The sequence below is a fragment of the Apus apus genome, chromosome 26 (genome assembly GCF_020740795.1).
Source record: "Apus apus isolate bApuApu2 chromosome 26, bApuApu2.pri.cur, whole genome shotgun sequence".
Taxonomy (NCBI): domain Eukaryota; kingdom Metazoa; phylum Chordata; class Aves; order Apodiformes; family Apodidae; genus Apus; species Apus apus.
In genome coordinates, this window is record NC_067307.1 from 4,873,783 (window position 1) to 4,893,027 (window position 19,245).

Genomic DNA, 19,245 nt, shown 5'->3' on the forward strand with positions numbered 1-19,245 from the left:
GGTCAAGCCTCCAGTTTATTGTACCTGGAATGGCCAAGGTGGCAGGAATACCTTGGGAATGGTAGATTTTATGAGCAACATCACCTTCTAGGGTCTGTATTTAGCAATGAGACACAGATGGGAATGGTTTTGTTGGGGTGATGTTTTATCACAAAATGAGACAGTTTTAATAGTTGTTTGGTGAGTTAGATACAGAGGTAGCTGTAGAATTAGTGTGCTTGCTGCAGGAGGCAGCAGTCCCTGGCATTGCCCAGCAGCCTCAGCACAGGCTGATCTCATGGAGAGAGGCTGGCTAACGAAGCCCAGAAGCTAGTTAACAGTTCCTAAAACCATCTCCAGACACCCCTGAGTGATTTAAAAGGCAGCTGTCAGCTCAGGGATATTTTGAGCTCACAGAATCCTGCCACGTATTCTGGGAGTTACCTGGATGGGGGTTCAGATCAGCAAAATCCCCAGGAACCCAAGAGCTCCCCAGTTGTTTCCAACTGTTTGCAGTTCCCAAATGACAAAATGCTGGTGGGAAGCAGATATTGGTTATTCTCACACTGGCCTTTTCCCAGTATCACCTTTGTCTAGACACAAAGAGATGCATTTTTGGAGAGAGGTTTTGTAAAGTACCCTCTGCAAAGACCTCTCTCACGAGAGGGGATCCACACCATGTTGGCTACAGGCAGTTTTTCTCTGTAGCAGTCTGTGCCAGTTGGCTCCCACAGGCTGTGGACAGGCAAACTGCCAGTTCACTGCCTTCCCCTCCCCGTGGGGCTCAGAGCTGCTGTCAGATCCACTGTGACTCTCCACTCTCTGTTCATCCTTCTGTCCACACTCCTCATGCTCACAGATGTTTGTGGAAGTTTCATGCCTGGACTGAGTTCAAATTGAGCACCCGAGATCTTCAGTAGGGAGGGTTTGGCTTGAAGAATGTGCTGTGCATTTCTCACCCATGGATGTGCTTTGCTTTTACAGTAGCTGCAGTTTAGTGAATCATCTCTTTGCAGAAGGTACCGGTAGTAGTCACATTTATTTAATATATTTAATATTTGCTTGTTACTCATTTGGCCAGTGTTTCATACAAGCTCCTGTGCATGCAACATCCTGTGCAAATCACAGGTTAATTTTTACTTTTTTTTTTTTTCTTCCTCTCTTTCTTTTCCTTTTTCTCTGTCTTTCCGTATTTTTTTTTATTTCTCTCTCCTCTTTCTAAATAAAATAGGATAAACCAGGCTATTGTTTATGGAAAGTTTGATTTACTAATGACCCATACAAAACAGCATTAAGGATCATATCTTTTCCAGTGCCTCTTTTTAAGCCCAGCTCAGAAGCCAGTCCCAGTGTTTTATGATCTTAAAATGTTGATATTTTTCCAGGTATGAATTCCAGCTTGATAGCTAACCAAGAGAAACAGGAACATTTTTCATCTTCACTTCAGAACAACGTGCTCCATCTTCCTCTGTTAAAGAGGTGTCTTTTCAGTGCCATGGAGGGCATGAGACTGCTCTGGGACCAGCTTCCCTTCCCTGAATTACCCTTCTGCTGTGCTGTGTGTGAGCCTTACCCTGAGCAGCCTGAGCCACAGAAGGCAGGGCTGAAGTGAAACAAAGGAAAAAGCTTCCTCCTAGTTTGAATCCTGCTGTGATGGGGGCTGGAGAGAGCTGGGTAGAGAAAAAAGAAATACTCCAGTGTCCCAAGAGAAGGGTCCATCCTCCCTGCAGCTGGATTCAGCATGCAGAATCTCAGGCAATGTCTCAGTGCAGGTCACTGCACACTGTGCTCTGAGTGACTGTCTCTCTCCCCCTTAATTTCCAGAGTCAGATAAAAGCAGAAAGAAAGGCAGGAAGAGGTGGGAAGTGGCTTGGGACTGTGGCTGTGAAGTTCTTAGGAAATGCCACAGCTTGGCTGAGGCATCTGCTGCCCTTTGCACCTCAGCTTGCCAGATCCACATCCAAGACACAAAACCTCCAGCTCACTCTCATAGACGCTCAGCAGCCACCACCACCCTGTGCTATGACCCCAGCAGCCTAATGTCCCCCTCACCCCACATCCCACCCTTCTCTTTCAACCCTGGCAGCTCTCCTCAGTCAACCAGATGTGAAGAACAAAAGGAAAAGTCTGGCTCAAGTGAGCAGCCCCATGACATTCCACATGCAAAGAGCTCAGAGGGTGAGGCCCGTGGTCAGACCAGAGCAGCCCCCCATGGCCCAGTGCTTTGTTGTGCTCAGGGTGATGCTGCCTGTTCCCTCCCAGCACAAGGAGCTGCTGAAGGTGAAGGAGCAGGGCCACTCCAAGCACAGCTCATTGGGCATATGCCTGCGAGCACAACTCTCTAGAAAAAACAACAGAAAATGCAAGAGTGAATTGCCCTCCCTGATTTTGCTGATTCCACGAAGTTTTGGATCTAATAATGTCTCCATATTGCTTCAATTGTCTCTTCTGAGGCACAGCTGTGACTGCCCCCTGAAGCGCTGGGGCTGCAGAAAGGGAAGTAGAACCTAGCCAAGGCATCCAACACAGCATGTTCCCTACATTCATACATTCTCTATCTCCAACTACTGTCTCCTGGCTAGAAAGACTAATAGAACTGGCTCCTCTTGTTCTCAAAGCTGTGGCATAATCTGCTTAAGGAGTTTTTTTCTCATGGGATAAAAGGTGACTTCTGTTTAAGGCTTCAAAGCAGTATTTAGTGGAAAATGGGTCCATTTCCTGCCTCCTGGTGGCAGAACATCCATCTTCTGCATCCATCCCATGTAAATTTGGACACAAAATGAGGTGATAAACTTTGGTGGATAGCCAAGACGGGCTGCTAGCCACTGAGACCCTCCTAAAATCACAGTGGTCTGAAGGCCCTTATGTTCCCACTGATTGTAGGGAGATCCCACACTCTTCTTAACTGTAGTATTCCAGGTACTTGCTTTGGTTTCACATCCAGATCCCAAGGCTGAACAAGGCATTTGGGACCATCTATTTAGAGGGTCTGTTACTGCTCACATCACCTTTTGTTAACTGTGGGATGAACTGATCTGGGCTGGCAATGGAGAGCCCTTTAAAACTTGAATGGATGGGTGATTAGCCAGCCAACTTGATCCTCATCCAGACAGGTTTCCAGATAAAACAGCATTGAACCATGGAGTAAGTTGATGATGCTGATTTGTTCTATTTCCATTGCGATTGCATGGTACCAAGCCCAGCTGTGAATCAGGGCCCCCTTCTGGGAAGTGCAGGTGGGAAAACACGACTCTTGCCATGCAGTTCAGAGAAAGCTGGGTCTTCTGGAGGTCTAGAATTGCTTGTTTGTGCTCACACTCTGGCTTGCACAACCTCTGCACTTTTTTGTCTGTTATCATGTAGCTAGAAACGAGATGAGAGACCTTTTTTTTTTCTCCTGGGTCTGCTTTGTGTTTGTACCCAGGGCACTGGTTAAACACTTTCTGCCTCTCACATGCCATGGCACAGTAATTTGTTTCCTGGAGATCCTCTTGTCATTCAATCTGACAGTTCTGCCTTAGGAGATGTGGGCTTCTCCATCTCCTCTGAGGCAGTGTGTAGCTGCCAAAGTCCATCTCAGTCCATCTGGACAGAAAACTCTTATCTGGCATTCTCCCCCCATCTGCATGGGTGAAAGAAATGTCAGGCAAGGAAGAACAAGAACTCCTTTGGTCTGTCAGTTCACGTGAAGGGAGGAGAAAGCCTGAACTGTGTATCTGCCCTTCACATGGGTTGGATGCCCTGCAGAATTACCCATTGCTCAGTAGTAGAAAGTGTTGCCAAACAGGTCACTGTCAATTCACTGCAGAGCAGCTGACCCACCAGCAGAGGAAATGGGAGGAGATGGGGAACGGCTGCTTGAGCTGAGAAAAAGGCACAGTCTGCCCTGTCTGAAGGGGAAGGAGGTTTGAACTCTGAAGTTACATCAGCTTTATGCATAAGGGAATGAGGAGGTATGTGCTGAGTACAGCTACATGCTGTGCTAGCTCAGGGTCAGGTCTGGCTCTGGTGTCTGCTCTTCTGGGCTGTCTGTTCTCTGGGCTGCATCTGAGCAGCTTCTGCTCCCACTCCAGTTCGACTGCTTGTTCTCAAGGTCGGTGGAGACTTAATCCTGTTTGAAAACAGAGCTCTTGAATTTCAAAGCAACCCTATTACTGGAGAAAAAGCTACCATTCATCATGGATATGAGCAGTAGCTCATGGACACAGGCTCACTAGAATCATAGAATCATAAAATGATTTGGGTTGGAAGGGACCTTAAAGATCATCTAGATCCAACCCCCTGCATGGGCAGGGACACCTCCCACCAGCCCAGGTTGCTCCAAGCCCCATCCAACCTGCCCTTCAACACTGCCAGGGATGGGGCAGCCACAGCTTCCCTGGGTAGCCTGGGCCAGGGTCTCACCACCCTCACAGGGAAGTTTCCTCCTCATGTCCAACCTAATGGCATTGCTAATCTATCATCAATAAGAGGTCAAATATTTGCCAGTGCACAGGATGTCTTACCCTCTTGGACCATGTCTTGGGCATTGCCATGAGTACCAGATGGCCTAGTCCTGCAGCCCTGCCCCAGCCCCAAGCCCAAAGATTTCTGAGCCTCACTGTATCCTCTTGATTGTTGCTAGGGCAGTGCTCAGTTGCATTTGGATCAGCAGCACCATAACCTCACTCCTGGGGCATCCAGACAAAGTATCTCTCCACACAAAAACAATTGCAACTTTTTGTTCTCTGGCTGGGATTCCTGGACTGCTGCTTTTTCTTCAGGGTTATTTTATTCTCAACATAAATAAAGAAAACCTAGTGCAAGCAATAGTCTGAAACTACTAAGGTTGCATTGCAGGAGATGTGGAACTAGAACAAGGAAAACATTCTCATGGGTTTTTTTTCTGAGTAGAATTGGTTAATCTTGGGTTCAAACTTTCACTCACTCAGCAGGCCTGCCCTACAATATTTACTTAAAATCACAGCAAAGTGCATTAAAACAATGTTAAAGCAGAGAAACCAGCCCACAAAGAGCAAATAGAACCAGGGACACTCTGAGATGAGATGTGCTTATTGAACCAGGCTTTCTTATGCCCATCACTGGGTGCCCCCTTTCTGGCCAGCACCAGAGGGGCTGGGATGCACCGTAGTGTTTCTGGTGAGGGGCAAAGTGCCCACCTGGGCACTTTGTTGGTTTTTTTTGTGTTTTGTCCTGTACAAGGGATGGAGAACATGTCCCCAGTGCACAGCTGCTAATGGTAGTGCAGTGTATGGAGCAGTGGTCAAGCCTCTCCTCCCTTTCCCCCATATGTTGTCATGGACCCTGACTGAGAGAGCATGTGAGTCTCTGTGCTGCCCCAGAGGCTGATTCCTCAAGGAGAGCCTGAGTTGAAGCCTGAGGTTCTTCCTGCTGACAGGCAGCCAGGACTAAGCCATGCAAAGAGGGTTCAGCTGCCACATTGCTCAGAGCAGCCCTGAGGTGATGCTCTCATCTTGAACTTGATGCAGTTCAAGGCCCTGTGAAATCTTTGTTTTCCTTAAACGACCTTTGCTTGCACAAGACAGTGCTCAGCTGTGGGCTGCTCTGCATACTTCATCACTTCAGCAAGGAATCCACTTTCCTCTGCTGAATGGCTGAGGCTCAGACAGATGTTTCTTCATATCCACAGAGCATGATGATATAATTGGCAGAGCTCTTGGAGAGGAGCTCTCTGTATCTCTCCGTGTCAGCCCCTTTGACGCCAGCTCCCCTCATCCCTGTCAAATCCTTCTCCAGCACCTTCTGCCTTTCTGCCAGTACCTCCTTAACTTCACTTTGGATTCCTCTTCTGAGGAGCCTTTGCCCATAGGCTGAGTGCAGCAGGGAGAAGATACAGAGCCATGCAGAGGTTTCAAAATGGTTGTTGCTACCCCAGCAGATCTGCTTCAGCCTGCATGGGCTCAATGCTCCATTTGGCATTTTTTCACCAGGAAAAACATTTACTTTGGGAGAGGAAAGAGGAAAACAGAAAATAAGCTTATGCTCACAAATCCAAAAACAAAGCATGGACTCAGAAATCCTCTAGTGCCTTTTTGGATGATTTCATATCTAGAAGAATGAATCCATAATACAGTAGTGCTGATTCTGACATTTGAGTATTTACAGTGGGATCTTTTGCAGGTGGAACTTGGGAGAAAAAAAAAAAAACCAACAAAAACAAAAGAACAGCTCAAAGGGCAAAGGTTTTGTTTTAAAATGTACAACAAACTGTAGCTTAGCACCGAAGAGTGAGAAAAGCAGTTTATTGGCTTCTCAAGAGTGCCAGGATATCAAGACACCCTAATGAGGAATGGATGGGTGTCAGGAAAAAACTGTGAGCAAGAAACTGTCTTAGTTAAACCAATCTTCCCTTTTGTCTGGTTGGAAGATTATTAGAAATAGGACACTAAAGCTGGGTATTTGAAGGAGACGCTCCAAAGGTGCAAAGTCCAGATCTCATACTGTTGGAAGTTTCAGACTGAGGTCTGGGTAGAGGCAGGGACCACGGGACATGTAGTCATCCAGACACCAGCTCTGAAAACAGGAACAGCTCTCACTAGCTCTTGCAGCTTCACTATGACTTGAAGTACTCAATACTCTGTTTAAACATCCTGGAGTCAGAAAACAGTATGAGAGGATTTCATCCTCCTTCCCTACAAAAGCTGTGGTTAGGGTGTAACCTCTTGGTCGCTCAGTGCGGGACTCGCTCTTACAACACTGGTCTCTGAGAACAGGAGCAGAGCAGTGTGCCCAGGAGCCCTCAACCTGACTCCCTGACCCAGCCAGGGAGGTGCCTCTGCTGCCCTGCCATCGCCTCCATCAGTAACTGTGCTTTTCCACTTTGTTCTGTTCCAGGGCCGTTGCATCAATTTCACCAGGGTGAAGAACACAGAGGCCCCACCCAAATACCCGCTCAACAACGCGTACCCTCCATCAGCTCCCCCTCCAGCTCCCATCTACAACCCCCCGCCCCCAGCTCCCATCTACACCCCCCCTCCACCCAGCTCACCCACCCCCCACACCCCATCCCCATCCTCCACGCTCCCACCTCTCCCCCCACCACCCCAAGCCCCCCCACCCAACCGGGCCCCCCCTCCATCTCGGCCCCCACCTCGCCCAGCAGTCTAGGGGGTCAGCCTTGCTCCCGTCTCTTGCAGAAGCGTTTGAGAGGCTCTGTCAGCAGTACTGTATCACAGCCATCTTCTGGGGGGTGGGGGGCTAGAGGAAGCTGGACCCTTTGTGACATGGGTGACAACAGAACGAACGACTTTGTAGTCTTCTTTCTCCTTTAGTGTTCTTTTGGTGTTTTTTTTTAAATCCCTTGTGCATCAGTGCCACCAAACTATCAAAGCAAGAAAAGCCAAGAGACTGCAGGAACAAGGCAAATAACTCGAGTTCCATTTCAGCAAGGCTCTCCTCTCTTTTGTCCCCAACACTTCCCTGTGCCTTACCGTGGTGATTCCAGGACACATTGGAAAAAAGGAATTAATTACTCTCTGGAAGGACAATTTTCCCCAGGGAAGGACTGCAAAAGACTCTTCCAAGTGCAGGCATCCCAGCTAGCTACCTGGAGAGAGCTGCACAAACTTCATGTTACAAGACTCAAGGTATGACAGAAAGCTGATGACATCTCGCTCACATGCCAGCTGCCAAGCAAATAATGACAACAGCAGGTCTGCAAGTACAGAAACCCCTGTACATCTGAGAAGAGTTGGTGGCAGGCAGCTGTTCCCATGGACCGTGAATTGGAAGGGAAGGTATTGTCTTCTCAAAGGGTCCAGAAAGGAGAAGGGGTAGGTCTCTGGTGTCTTGATTTGTGTATGTTTGTACGTGGAAGTGCAGGTGACTGAAAATGGAGTGCCACTAGGAAAACAAATGACATGGAAAAATGAAGCAGGCAGTATGTCACAAGGCTTTGACCCCATCCCCTGAGGACAAGGACCAATGGACAATAATGGTCAGCCTTCAGTGCTCCCAGTGGGACGGAGGAGTTAATAAAAAACGAGCAAAGGAATCTGGGAAAGGTTTGGTTGACAGAAGAGTCTTTGCATTCAGTTACACTAATTATGCCCATCTAGTTAATAGCTCTGCAGTTCAGCAGTGTAATTTAATGCTAGTTTCCCTTTTAAAAGGAAAGTTTCTGGGAATCAACAAGAGGTTAGGTGTATTGGTTTCTCTAAATCCAGTCTGCTTGGGCTCCTTGTTGTTGTCAGTTTGAAATGGTTACCACTGATGTGTTTCTGTTTTTTCTGTAAATCGCATTCTTTCACCTTAGAAATGTTTCCACATGGATTTTCATTTCTTGTTTTCCTTTCCTGAATAAGTAGCAGATGCCTTCCAAACTCGTAGTGAAGAGGAGCCAGTGTGCTTACTCACTCTTCTCAACTCTCAACATCACTTCTGTTAGCAGTGGTTGACTAAGGCAAAAATCAACACACCGAACGCGCAAGGTGGGAATCAGTCTTCCAAGAAGTGCACGGGCTGCATTTCTCCCTGCTTCCTCCTCACCTCCATGGGCCCCCCACCACCTCCAGCAGTATTGTGTATGCACATCTTTTATCCCACAGCAAACCTTCTGAGCACCTGCCTTTGCAGCACAGTGCTAGAAAGGTCACTCAGCACTTCAGCCGAACCTCTGGCTCTTACTGTCAGGATCAGTTCTCATGGAATCACTCTCTCTGGAAATTGCAAAGTCATAAGGGGTGAACCATCTTTGTAGCTGCAGTTCTATGATATCTAAGGGTTCTCTTAATCATGTCATTTTTTTTTTTTACCAGATAAAGAAACGCTTTGCCAGGTACTTACTTCAGTGCTGTTGGAAATACTTAATTCTAGCTTTTCTAGCCAAAAAAAAAAAAAAAGAAAAAAAAAAAAGAAAAAAAAAAGAAAAAAATAATGCTCAAGGAGGAAAGGGAACAGGTGAAAAAACTCAGTGGAGACTTGACCTAGGATGCTTTTGGTAAGGACATTTTTTAATTAACCCTTGCCAGGAGGCTCTGAGTCAGTCTGACTGCCATTCACCAGCCTTACCCACTGCTAGGTCAGTATGTCATCTATTGGATGAGATAAATGCACCAGGCAGGATGGATCTGAAGACTCAATCTACAGCCAAGGCTGGCTATTCTGCAAAAAGGCTGCTGAATTCACCCACAACACTGTTTTGTCTGCAGGCAGCACAGAGCAGTTCCCAATTAGGAGCAAACCCAACAGTTTGGCTACTCACTGTGCCAGACTGGATCAGCTACAGGTCGTGGTTAGTTCAACAAGACTTTGTGATTGGCAGGTGGGAGTGGGAATCTTTTAACACCCTGACCCAAGTTTGGTTGCACTCCCTCTTGTGATAGATGGGATCTAGTTAAATAGCTGTTTGATTTGGTTTAATGAGGAAAGGTGTAAAACCCAGGAGTAGGGTAATGTACATCTCTTAACAAATCCTCAGTATTTCCAAAAAGTTGGGAAAGGAAATTGATTTTCAATAATGCAGCATTGAGGATTTTCTTTTTTTAAGTGTCAGTTAACCCAATACATCTAAACCTATTGCTGGGGAAAAAAATAAAAACAGTGTATACTCTGTGACTAAAGCTAACTTCCTGCAGATGTATATAGAAATTTTAATTCTCCCCATCTAAGGGGGAAAAAAATCCTCTGGTATTAAAGAAGCAAAATAAGACCTAGATCAGGCTAGAAAAATTGTATTTTTAAAATTCCCACTATGTAATCATCCAGTTTATGAATAAAAAACAAACTCCAAATTTTTTGTTGTACATATTGTTACTGCATGCTTACCATGTGTTAGATGGAAGCATTTCCTGTCCATTGTGGATAAAAGAACATTTTTCAAGTTGTAGTAAATTATTATAAAGCCAATGACATTTCATGGCATGTTATTGTATCAAGCTGTGCTTGTTGTATTTTTTTTCTTTATGGTTGTATTGCTTTTTTATAAATGTACAAATATTTCCTGTAGTGACGAGCACCTATTTGACATAGCATTAGTTGAAGCCCTAGAGCTCCAGGCCATGTGCTCCCTGGATCTATTGGCAAAGAGTTTTGCAGCTGGATGCAGGGTGGGATATGGCCAGAGAGTGGTGGGTAGAGACAAATTAAATGGGGGGGAAGGGGCTGGATGCTGACACAGAGCACCAAGGAATTGGTTTTGGTGGACACCTGTCATGTTCTCAAAAAAATTAGAGCATGTTTTATAGCAGACTTTGTACCTGCTCTTGTATTTGGGATCAACCTAATGTGGCTGCTAAAATGGCTTCCCAAAAGTACAGTACTCCTTTTAAACCAGTCCCTAAAGACTCACTTCAGAGCTTAACAAAAGGCATTCAAAAGTAAAAATTTGGTCCTTGCCCTAATTTAAATCAGCTCCCACCAACAATTAATGCTATGTAAATGAGGTTGAATTAGCTGGTGTATCATATACTGATATATGGTACCCTATGTATTCTCTTGTCTGTAGAACTTTCCTAGAAACACGTTACACAGGCTCTCAATCCACACTAGCCAAGTTTTAAGTAAACCTTCTTTATAGATCAAAAGGAGTTGAGTGGCACAACATCTGCTTTGCAGTTTCAGCAGACTTCAGCAGGTCTCACTGTTCACTAGTTGCACATGCTCCTACACAGGCTGGTCTAAGCAGCAAGAAACAGATGTCTGATGGCATTCAATAAACTGTTGTTTCATTTGTTCTAAATAGGTCACTTAGATTACTCCCAGTGTTTTTCATTCATGCACAACTTTCTGTCAGTGTCTCTTGCAGCCTCGAAGGACTAAGCAGCTGCAGGTGACAGAGATTCAGATTTATTTTTTTTAACTGCCAAAGTGTTACCAGTTCTTGCTGGCTGTGTTTTGAAGCATTGACCCACATGAACTTTCTAGTCGTCCCAGTTCTGTCTCACTTCCTTAGTGTGTGAAGGCATCTTCTGTCACTGTTTATTTTGGGGAAGGGGGGAATGTCTGGCTCCCAGAGCTCTGCCAAGGGTAACCAGACAGTAACATTGCCTTATATGTGGTGCTGATGCAGCAGAGGAAAAGAAACAAGCCTTCTGTTTTGTTTTGTAAGTTCAGCCAGTGCTGTGCAATGATGTTTTACTCCCTCTGTTTGTTGCATGTGTCATGTGTTAAATTCAGTCATTATTCTTGCTGACCTTGATGTTACTATTAAAGAACTACACAAATTTGTGTTGGGCTCCATAAAATTCATTGGCTGTGCAAAGTGAATGAAGCAGGAGGCAGGAGAATCCTGGGCAACAAGTTTTCTCATAAAACTGACTTTCTGTCATCTTGGAGAACTCCAACTCGGTGATTTCCTTCCCACCAGCCCAGAGCAATTCTGCCTAACACAAAAGTTATTTTCATTGGGGTGTGACCCAGCCTGAACTATCTGCTCCTCCTTTGACACCCAGAGCCTCACCTCCCAAACACAGGGTACCTCTCCTTTCGTGCAGCTAACTCAGCAACCTTTGACAAAAGCATAACAACTACTAGAAATAACCAAGCATGTTTCCTCTCACATTTTCTCATACTCCTTCTTTCATCCTCTCTGCTTAACTAACTCATCTGGACTTTTATATGGTTGGAATATTTTCTTCCACAAAGAAGATTAACAAAGCATAAAGAACTTCACCCTCAACACCCTGCCCTCTTCCAGCAAAGCATGCAAGCCCAGGCTTTTCAGCTTCCTCTGGAAATGAGAGCAAGCACTTTCCTCAGCACCTCAAACCTTGCAAATCTGGTCTGGATTCTTCTTTATAACGTTTTGCTTAAACCAAACTTGTATCTAGTAAATGCAAAGAGGGAAACTGCAGTACTCAACAGGTTCTGAAAAAAAGGTGCTTTTTAAGTGAAGGGTATCAAAGAAAAGCAGTTGCTCGTAGAAGAGGACAGGTGAAACAATGCAAGGAAGGTTAAACCTCAGCATAACCCAAACTCAGAAGGGATGATGCAGACCCACCAAGCCCTGACGGTAGCTCCAGCAGGTCTTTTATGGCTTCATTTACACAGAATTGGCTGCACAGCTGGACTTTGCATAAAGTCCCATCACTTCACTGAGGAAGAAGACTGAGAAAAACACTGTAATGAGCCCCAGGTGGGCTCGTTTGCCCTCTCAGTCAGCTGCCAGCCCTGCTGCCTCAGGAAACTGCTCCCTGAGCCTGTTCTCTGCTCAGGGAGCCACGTTGTGCTACCATCATGGCAAACTTCATCACTGTATCAGGCAAAATTTCCTCAGACAGTATTTTTTGGAGCAGAGTTACTGAAAAGCGAGGCCGCCGCTTGGGCTGGCTGCTGATTAGCCACCCTTGTCCTCAGTGAGCCCCACCTGAGAGCAGCTCTGGGCTCCAGAGCGGGGCTGCCAGGGGAGGGAGTGGGTGGTTTTGTGAGGTGATCTTGGTGTGGTTGGTTTTGTGGCTTTGTGATCTTGGTGTGGCTGATGACAGCCTCCCTCGGGACCCAGCTTGTCTACAGAGTGGGGATGGAAAGGAGACGGTGCCTGCAGCAGCTGGAAGGAGCCAAAATGGTGAGTTCTGGCTGGAACGTTTCCAGCAACTTCTTTTATTTTTGTGTTGTGGCTGCAAGAGGGAGACAGAGGGCTTTTCTCCTGGCTTTGGGCCTCTGGCTGGAGGCTGTGGCGGGTAGGTGCCAGTCTGCAGATGAGTGGGGTGCAGGGAGCAGCCCCTTTCTGCAGTACTGGTTGTGTTTGGAGGCTTCTCCTTGCAGGTGAACCCAGCTTGTTCCCCCAAACGATCCTCTGGCTTCGGGCAGCTGAGGAGTTCCTTGCTTGGCAGGCAAAGAAGTTACTGTTTTTTCTAATTCTGACAGAGAAAGCCTCTTCTGAGTCATAGATACGGCTTTTATATGGGGGCTGATGAAAAGACCAGCGAGACTCAAAGCTTAGCAGGATCCTCTTTTTGTTGTTAGAGTATAACGCACTTTTTTAAAGAGACAGCTACAAAATAACTTGTAAAAACCAAATGAACCAAAGAATAAATCGCGAGGGACACAGGCAGTGGCTGAAAGTCTGTAGCACATTCCCAGAACAAACATGAGATTGCTTAAATATCTTTTTACTATTTAAATGCTTTCAGAGGTCCTTCTTGCTAGCGGGGGGAAAGTAAAATATCTTTAAACAGCCCAGAGTGCCAGGGGAGGTGTTTTCTCAGGCCGCTGGGTCAGTGTAGATGTTGCCCAAGCTGTCCCTGAGGGGAAGACCCGGCCCTGAAGGGATTTCCCTCCTCCCTTTCCTCCCTTTCCTCCCTTTCCTCCCTTTCCTCCCTTTCCTCCCTTTCCTCCCTTTCCTCCCTTTCCTCCCTTTCCTCCCACGCTGCAGCCCGGGCAGACTTTTTTCTTACTTCTTCACAGGCATTAAATCGTGGGGCCTTTTCCAAAGCTGAAGAAATTAATAGGAATGGAGAAACTACAGCATGCAAACATACCACAGAGAGTGGAAAACTTAATTTAGTGGGTGAGGTAACTTTTACTTGAAAGAAAGCTAGGGATTTCTATATTGCACTTTCCATTCCCATTTAAAATCCTTTCTGGCATATCCTTAAGGCTGCTGTGTGCCTCTGGGTCTGTATGTCTTTTGCTGCTTCTAGAAGATGCTTTGTGCTCCTTCTTATTTCTTCTTAAGGTCTTGTGGTCTCTGTACATCCAGGCCTCACTGGTCAATGACTGGGAATGTGGGTGTCAGGGATCCTTTTTCTAAGTATTTCTTACTCAGTGGAAAGTCTCTGGAAAAGTAAAAACCAGGCAGAAATAGAGTATGTCTGCATTCCCTAAATGTGTTTTTGGTGATGGGTGACATGTGAAATGTGAGCATCTTTGGCCTTAGAAAAGTTTGTCTGCCTGTCAGCACTGCCATGTAATATCCTGTCTTGCAATTGCTCTGGCCTGTGTATGCAAACCTTGAACTGTTTTAAGAAAAGCTGGGAAAAATCCTCTGGGAAAGTGAGATTTTTTTATTTATGTTTTTTTTTTTTAAACTTGTCTTGACTCTGGTGCCTGAGTTTAGATAAAATTTCTGTAACTCTCAAGAGCTTCAGACTGGACTGAAGTGTTGTGGCTGAAGAGAATGCTGTTTTTGTTTCCCAGGTTCCATTTATGATAGTGGGCTGCAACATGATAATTTTCTAATGAAAATCAGGAACCAGTGTGCCTTTTCTTCCACTCAGCTGCTTGCATCCTGGTTTAATCCCAAAGTTCAAACGCTGACCTGTGCTTTTGGTGTGGGGTCAGGGCTGTGGGGCAGAGCTGGAGAGTCACCAGGAGCAGGGTCAGGGCTCAAGCAAAAGAGTATTTCTTGGGAACAGTGAAGGGTCAGTGGCTGCTGGGTTGGGAAGAGCCTCTGCTGCTAATGGAGCCTGATTCCGGGTTTGCTTCTGGGAAACCATAGCAAATCCTGCCTGTGCTCAGAGGAGCTGCTGGGAGGGTTTCTCAGAGTGCATTTAATAGAGAGATCATGTTTCTGGGTGGTTCCTTCATTCAGAGCTAAGCAAAGTGCCTCACCCTCCCTATTCAGAATGGCATAGCAGGCTCTCTGGTAACTACAGCAACTGCAGATGTGGAAAAAATATTAGGAATGGATTGAAGGTATTTTTAGCTGTGTCTAATGCAGTGCAGCAGCAGGGAGCCAAGGGAGCCCTCATGAGATATATGGGCAGTGTGTCCATTGACTGCCAGAAAAGAGGCCACAGGGCAGAACTTGGGAATTTCTGTTTTGACGTGATACAGTGTGAATTTGAAAATAGTTACTTTTGGGGGGATAAGACTAGTATTATTCTCTGTGTGTGATACACTGTTGGCTTAAAGTAGGAGTGATTGCAGATGCCTATTTCCCAGGCTGTCATGGAAACTGGAGAGATTTGCAGTTGCTAAAAGTGTATTGAAATAACTGTAGTAGCATCAGACAGTTTCTTGTTTGTTTTTTTAGCAGTCCAGCTCGGAAGGTCAAATTCTGAAGTCATTCTCATTTGTCTGCCTCTAACTCTGCTCCTGTCTGGATAGGGATTGTGGATGGCTTGGTCCAGACTGCTGCCCCAGCCTGCTTGATCCAATCTCATGAAAATAATTGGCTCAGAGTGGCTTGCAAAATAAAATACCTATTAAAATATTATTGTTAGAGAAGGATGTGGAGGTGAATAACCTGTTAAGGATCAAAGAGATAGTTGTTGGCCATTACTTGCATCCTGGGTGTTTAGACTCTTATGACAATAGCCTGTCCTCAAGAGGTGACAGCAAGCCACTGCTTTATTCTTTTCAGTTGTAGGAGACTTTGAAAGCTGCTTTTTTAGGAGACTGAGTCATTTGTATTGACCCAAATAATGCAGTGATTTAGAAATGCAGTTTTAATTCTTGACCATGACACTGGGTGAACTGAGAGTGCAGCTGGCACCCTCAGTCTTCAGAGGCAACGAAGCCAGAGAGAGTCCTCAGTAAGTTTGTTCCAGGTCCCTCTGTCTTTACAGAGCAATGGGGCTTCCCTGGCTGAGGGGAAACGTTATGAAATCAGGTTTCCATATGGTGTCCTTCTCTGTGTGCAAACGAGTCTGGAGGTGTGTCTGTAGCAGGAGATGCCATTTATACTCAGTGACTGCTGATGCCTTCCCAGACAGCAACGATCTGTGTGACCCCAAGGAGCAGCCCTGCATGGAGAGGGACATCCCCTCGGTTTGGGAAGAGCCAGGAAGCTGCTGGGGCAGAGCTGTTGGTGGCACTTTTTGCTTCAGAAATAAAATTAGGGCTCAGGTGATGGGAATAACAGGTTACAATGAAAGCTTTGTCGTTTTCATAGTTAAAACCTGGCCATTTGTTACCTCACAAGCTGTTCCCAGCTGGTGCCCACATTCCTTTGGCATTTCTGGTTAATGACTCAAACCAGGTGTTGCACATGTTCCCTGAAGAGGTTTGTGCTTCTGGTCTGGTGCTGGCTTTGTGCAAGAGCCTGGGCATCCTCCATGGTGCCCGTGTCCTTCAGCCTTGCAGTAGAACCCTTACTGGTGCCATCCCCCATAGCTCAATCTCAGTTCCATTGCTGTTCTGCAAGGGCCAGCACGACTGCATAGTCTTTGGGGCTTTTTGAAAAAGAAACTCAGGATTAGTCCCTGTTAACAGATTGCTGGTTCTTTAAATATCCAGACCTACTCTGTAGTAGGCAGGGGAAAGTTTAGGTAATGCTGCAAATATGGAGGTAACTCTGTCTACTTATCTGAGGCCAAACTGGCAAGGTTTTAAAGAGCACCCATTAAAGTGGAAGAAAATAGAGGCAATGATGGAGAAAGCCCTGCTCAGGCTGCTCATCGTGGCTGGATGCTATCAGCACCCCAGCCTGTCTTGTTTCCATGCAAAGGCCAAGCAGACAAAGGAGTACCCTGTGCAGGGCTTTTCTGTCTGACATGTGGGAACAAATGAAAAGCAAATGTTACAGGGGCTTGGGTTTTCTTCCCAAAGCCAAAAGCTTTTCAGACATTCCTGAGAAGCATCTCGGAACTGGGAGGACATCGCCAGTGAGTGTATCCTGTGACCTGAAGATCCTTTGCAAACCATGAAAACTCTCCAGCATTATTAGTCTGTGACACAGTGTGAGGTGATGATGCAAATGTATCTTGATGCAGGGTGTGTATTGGATTTCACTGGGGTTTATTTCCCTGAGCACCATGGCGGGCCACTGGAATCCAGCTGTCCCTGTTCAATGTGGGCAGAAGAGGCCACAGCGGCACTGGGAGCTCTGCAGAGGGTGTTGTTTGTCCTCTAGGTAGCACCAAAGTGTTTTTGGGAGGCTGGTATGGTAGGACTTGGGCCACGACAAGCTTTCCAGGACGTAGGCCTTGATCTGTAGGATGCCTTAGGATGCCTGGCTCCCCTTGAAAAACAACTTTTGATTTTTCTCTTGGCAAGAGCTTCCCTTTGTCTCCAGATATATTAAGCTCATGCCTGTTCCAGCTGTGACTCCATAGCCATGCTTGGAGCCTTCCAAGCCTGACCTTCAATAATGAACTTCCTCGTAAAACAGATATGTCCCATATCCCAGACAGCTGAGAGAAGCATGTGCCGGAATGCCAGAGGAATGCCATGTTGGCTTTGGGCTGTCCATCTTTGACAAAGGAGCTGCTGCCAGCAGGTTGCAAGCAGCAATTGAGCAGTTTTGTGTCTCCTGTTTCTCTCCCGTTCTTGCAGCAGTGGGTGGCTGTTGGGCTCCGCAGGGAGAGGATTTTCTCTGTGCTGTTCAGACAGTGAAGTACCAGGAAAATACAGAGGGGCCCCACCCAACCCACACTGTGCCCTGTTAGGAGACGTTTACAGATCCTTCTGATCTGTTGGGGTGCAGCAGAACATAGTGTGTGCCTGTAGCCCGTGGCCTGAGGGCTAAGTACCCCTCAGTGGCTGGGTGGCATAAATCAGAGGATTCCTGGGTGCCTTTTTCTAGTGCAGATTTTCCTTTTTGATTAATTTATGTATCCCCATCTCTAGAATGGGCAGAGTTAGAGGACTCCTGACTGTGGAGGTAGTTTGTCCAATGCTGACCCAGGTCTCTGCATTGCACTGAGCTGGAGAAGGGAAGGGACTTGTGCCTGAAGAAGGCTGCTGATGCTGTAAGTGCTGGGGCATCCTGCCCCTCACTGGTCTGCAGGGCTTTTTGCCTGAATAAGAACTGTAGGATTTGGCCTTTGCTTTGTACCTCTTCAAAATGATTTCTTACTGAAACAATTTGGCTGAAACAGGCACAGTTGAGGCCAAGTGCTGGACCACCCAGGCCAGCGGCCTGATTCACTGCGGCACATTTTTACATTCCCACAACATAAAATTAAATAAATAAGAAGCAGACCAGAATGTGAGAAACAAAGAAGAATCACGAACTGCTGGAAATCCGCCAGAGAGTCCATTGATTCAGTAGAATAAACATAGATCTTGATCAGAGCAGTAGGTGTGGGATGTTTCAATACTTCACTGTTAGCAGGCAAAGGTCACAAGAACATAGTCATCTAGATTTTGAGAAAGAATTGTACTGTGGCAGACACTGATGCCTTTGAGCATCAGCAGCAGGACAGGGGGGAAATCAGTTTAAACACATCATTGTGTAGGTTTGCCAAGGAGGAAGCAAGATTTCCCCATGGCTCCAGAGGTTGGTGGTGAGCTGGGGCCACACTCCTGGCACAGAGCACGCCTGGGAGGTGGGGCAGGGTCTGCACAACCCACTGGCATCTTGCAGGGCAGAGCTGTCTGCACAGAAACAGGATTTTTTTTCTTGGAGATCTTCTTTACTTGTCCGTGTTTACTGCTGTATTGAGGGGGGAGGGAAATGCTGATGAAAAGCCCGAGGGAAATGTTTTCATTCCCTGAGAAGTAATTCAGATTTGAGCCTTAACAAGTCAGCTTTATTTAGTCTTATGTGGGGGGAGAAGACCGGCAGTTCTCCACGGTTTAGAAACAACAACAAGTTATTTATCTGAAAAGGAATATTTACTGGAAACTGTGGTGTGGCCAAAAATGAAAAAGAAACCTTTTTTTTTTCTTTCTTTTTTTTTTCTTCTTTTTTTAATTGAGGTTTCTTTTAACTGACAGTAGGCTCTAATGCACACATCTAAAACATGTCAGGCTTGGCAGAGCCAAATAATTTTCATACAGCCTTATGAATCTGCTCTCTAGAAGATTCATCTGATGGGTGCTCATGGCCAGAGGCCATGGGGTAGTTTCTCTGAGTGTTTCCCCCACCAGTTAGGCCAGTGACAACTGTGTGTCATGCAGTGGTGTGCTCCTCCTGCAAGGGAGATGGGAACTTTGCTGCCACCGTGAGTGGTCCTTGGTTCATCCCTGCCTGCAAATAAAAATCTGTTCAGGATCTAAAGAAGTTTAGTTCAATCCTCTTTTTAATAACCCTGAAGTAAAACAAACACAGAATTGTTTTTAAGTCCATTTGGATTGTTTTAATTGCAGGTGGTGTGTTTGTGTGCAGAAGACCTTGTGTGTAAGGGGAAGACTATAGTGAATGATGAGGAACATGAATATGCCCCCAGAAATGTGATGTGGATTCAAGTCATGCCAACTCTGTGGGCTTGCAGCTCAGCAGACCACGCTGAGACTGGAAGGGATTTCACCACCTCAGAGAGGAGTCTGTGGCAGTGGGGGATGAGGGTCCCACCTCCCAGCAGGTATCTCTGCCCCTGCGGCAATAAAGTCCTGCCCCAGTTTGCTGTAATAAAAGGACAAAAACTGCACCAGAGAGCAGTGAAGAGGATGTGTCTTTCACACTTGATATGCCACTCC

The 19,245-nt window shown here is 46.2% G+C and overlaps 1 protein-coding gene across 1 annotated transcript in view; it reads left to right on the forward strand.

Annotated features, from left to right (window-relative positions):
* Positions 1-11,166, forward strand: part of ANTXR1 (ANTXR cell adhesion molecule 1) — a 102,522-nt gene extending 91,356 nt beyond the window's left edge. Inside the window, exon 18 of the mRNA XM_051640633.1 lies at positions 6,835-11,166. Coding sequence (XP_051496593.1) covers positions 6,835-7,107 — 273 coding nt within the window. The 3' untranslated portion in view covers positions 7,108-11,166. The remainder of the gene's footprint in view (positions 1-6,834) is intronic.
* Positions 11,167-19,245: the final 8,079 nt, after the last annotated feature.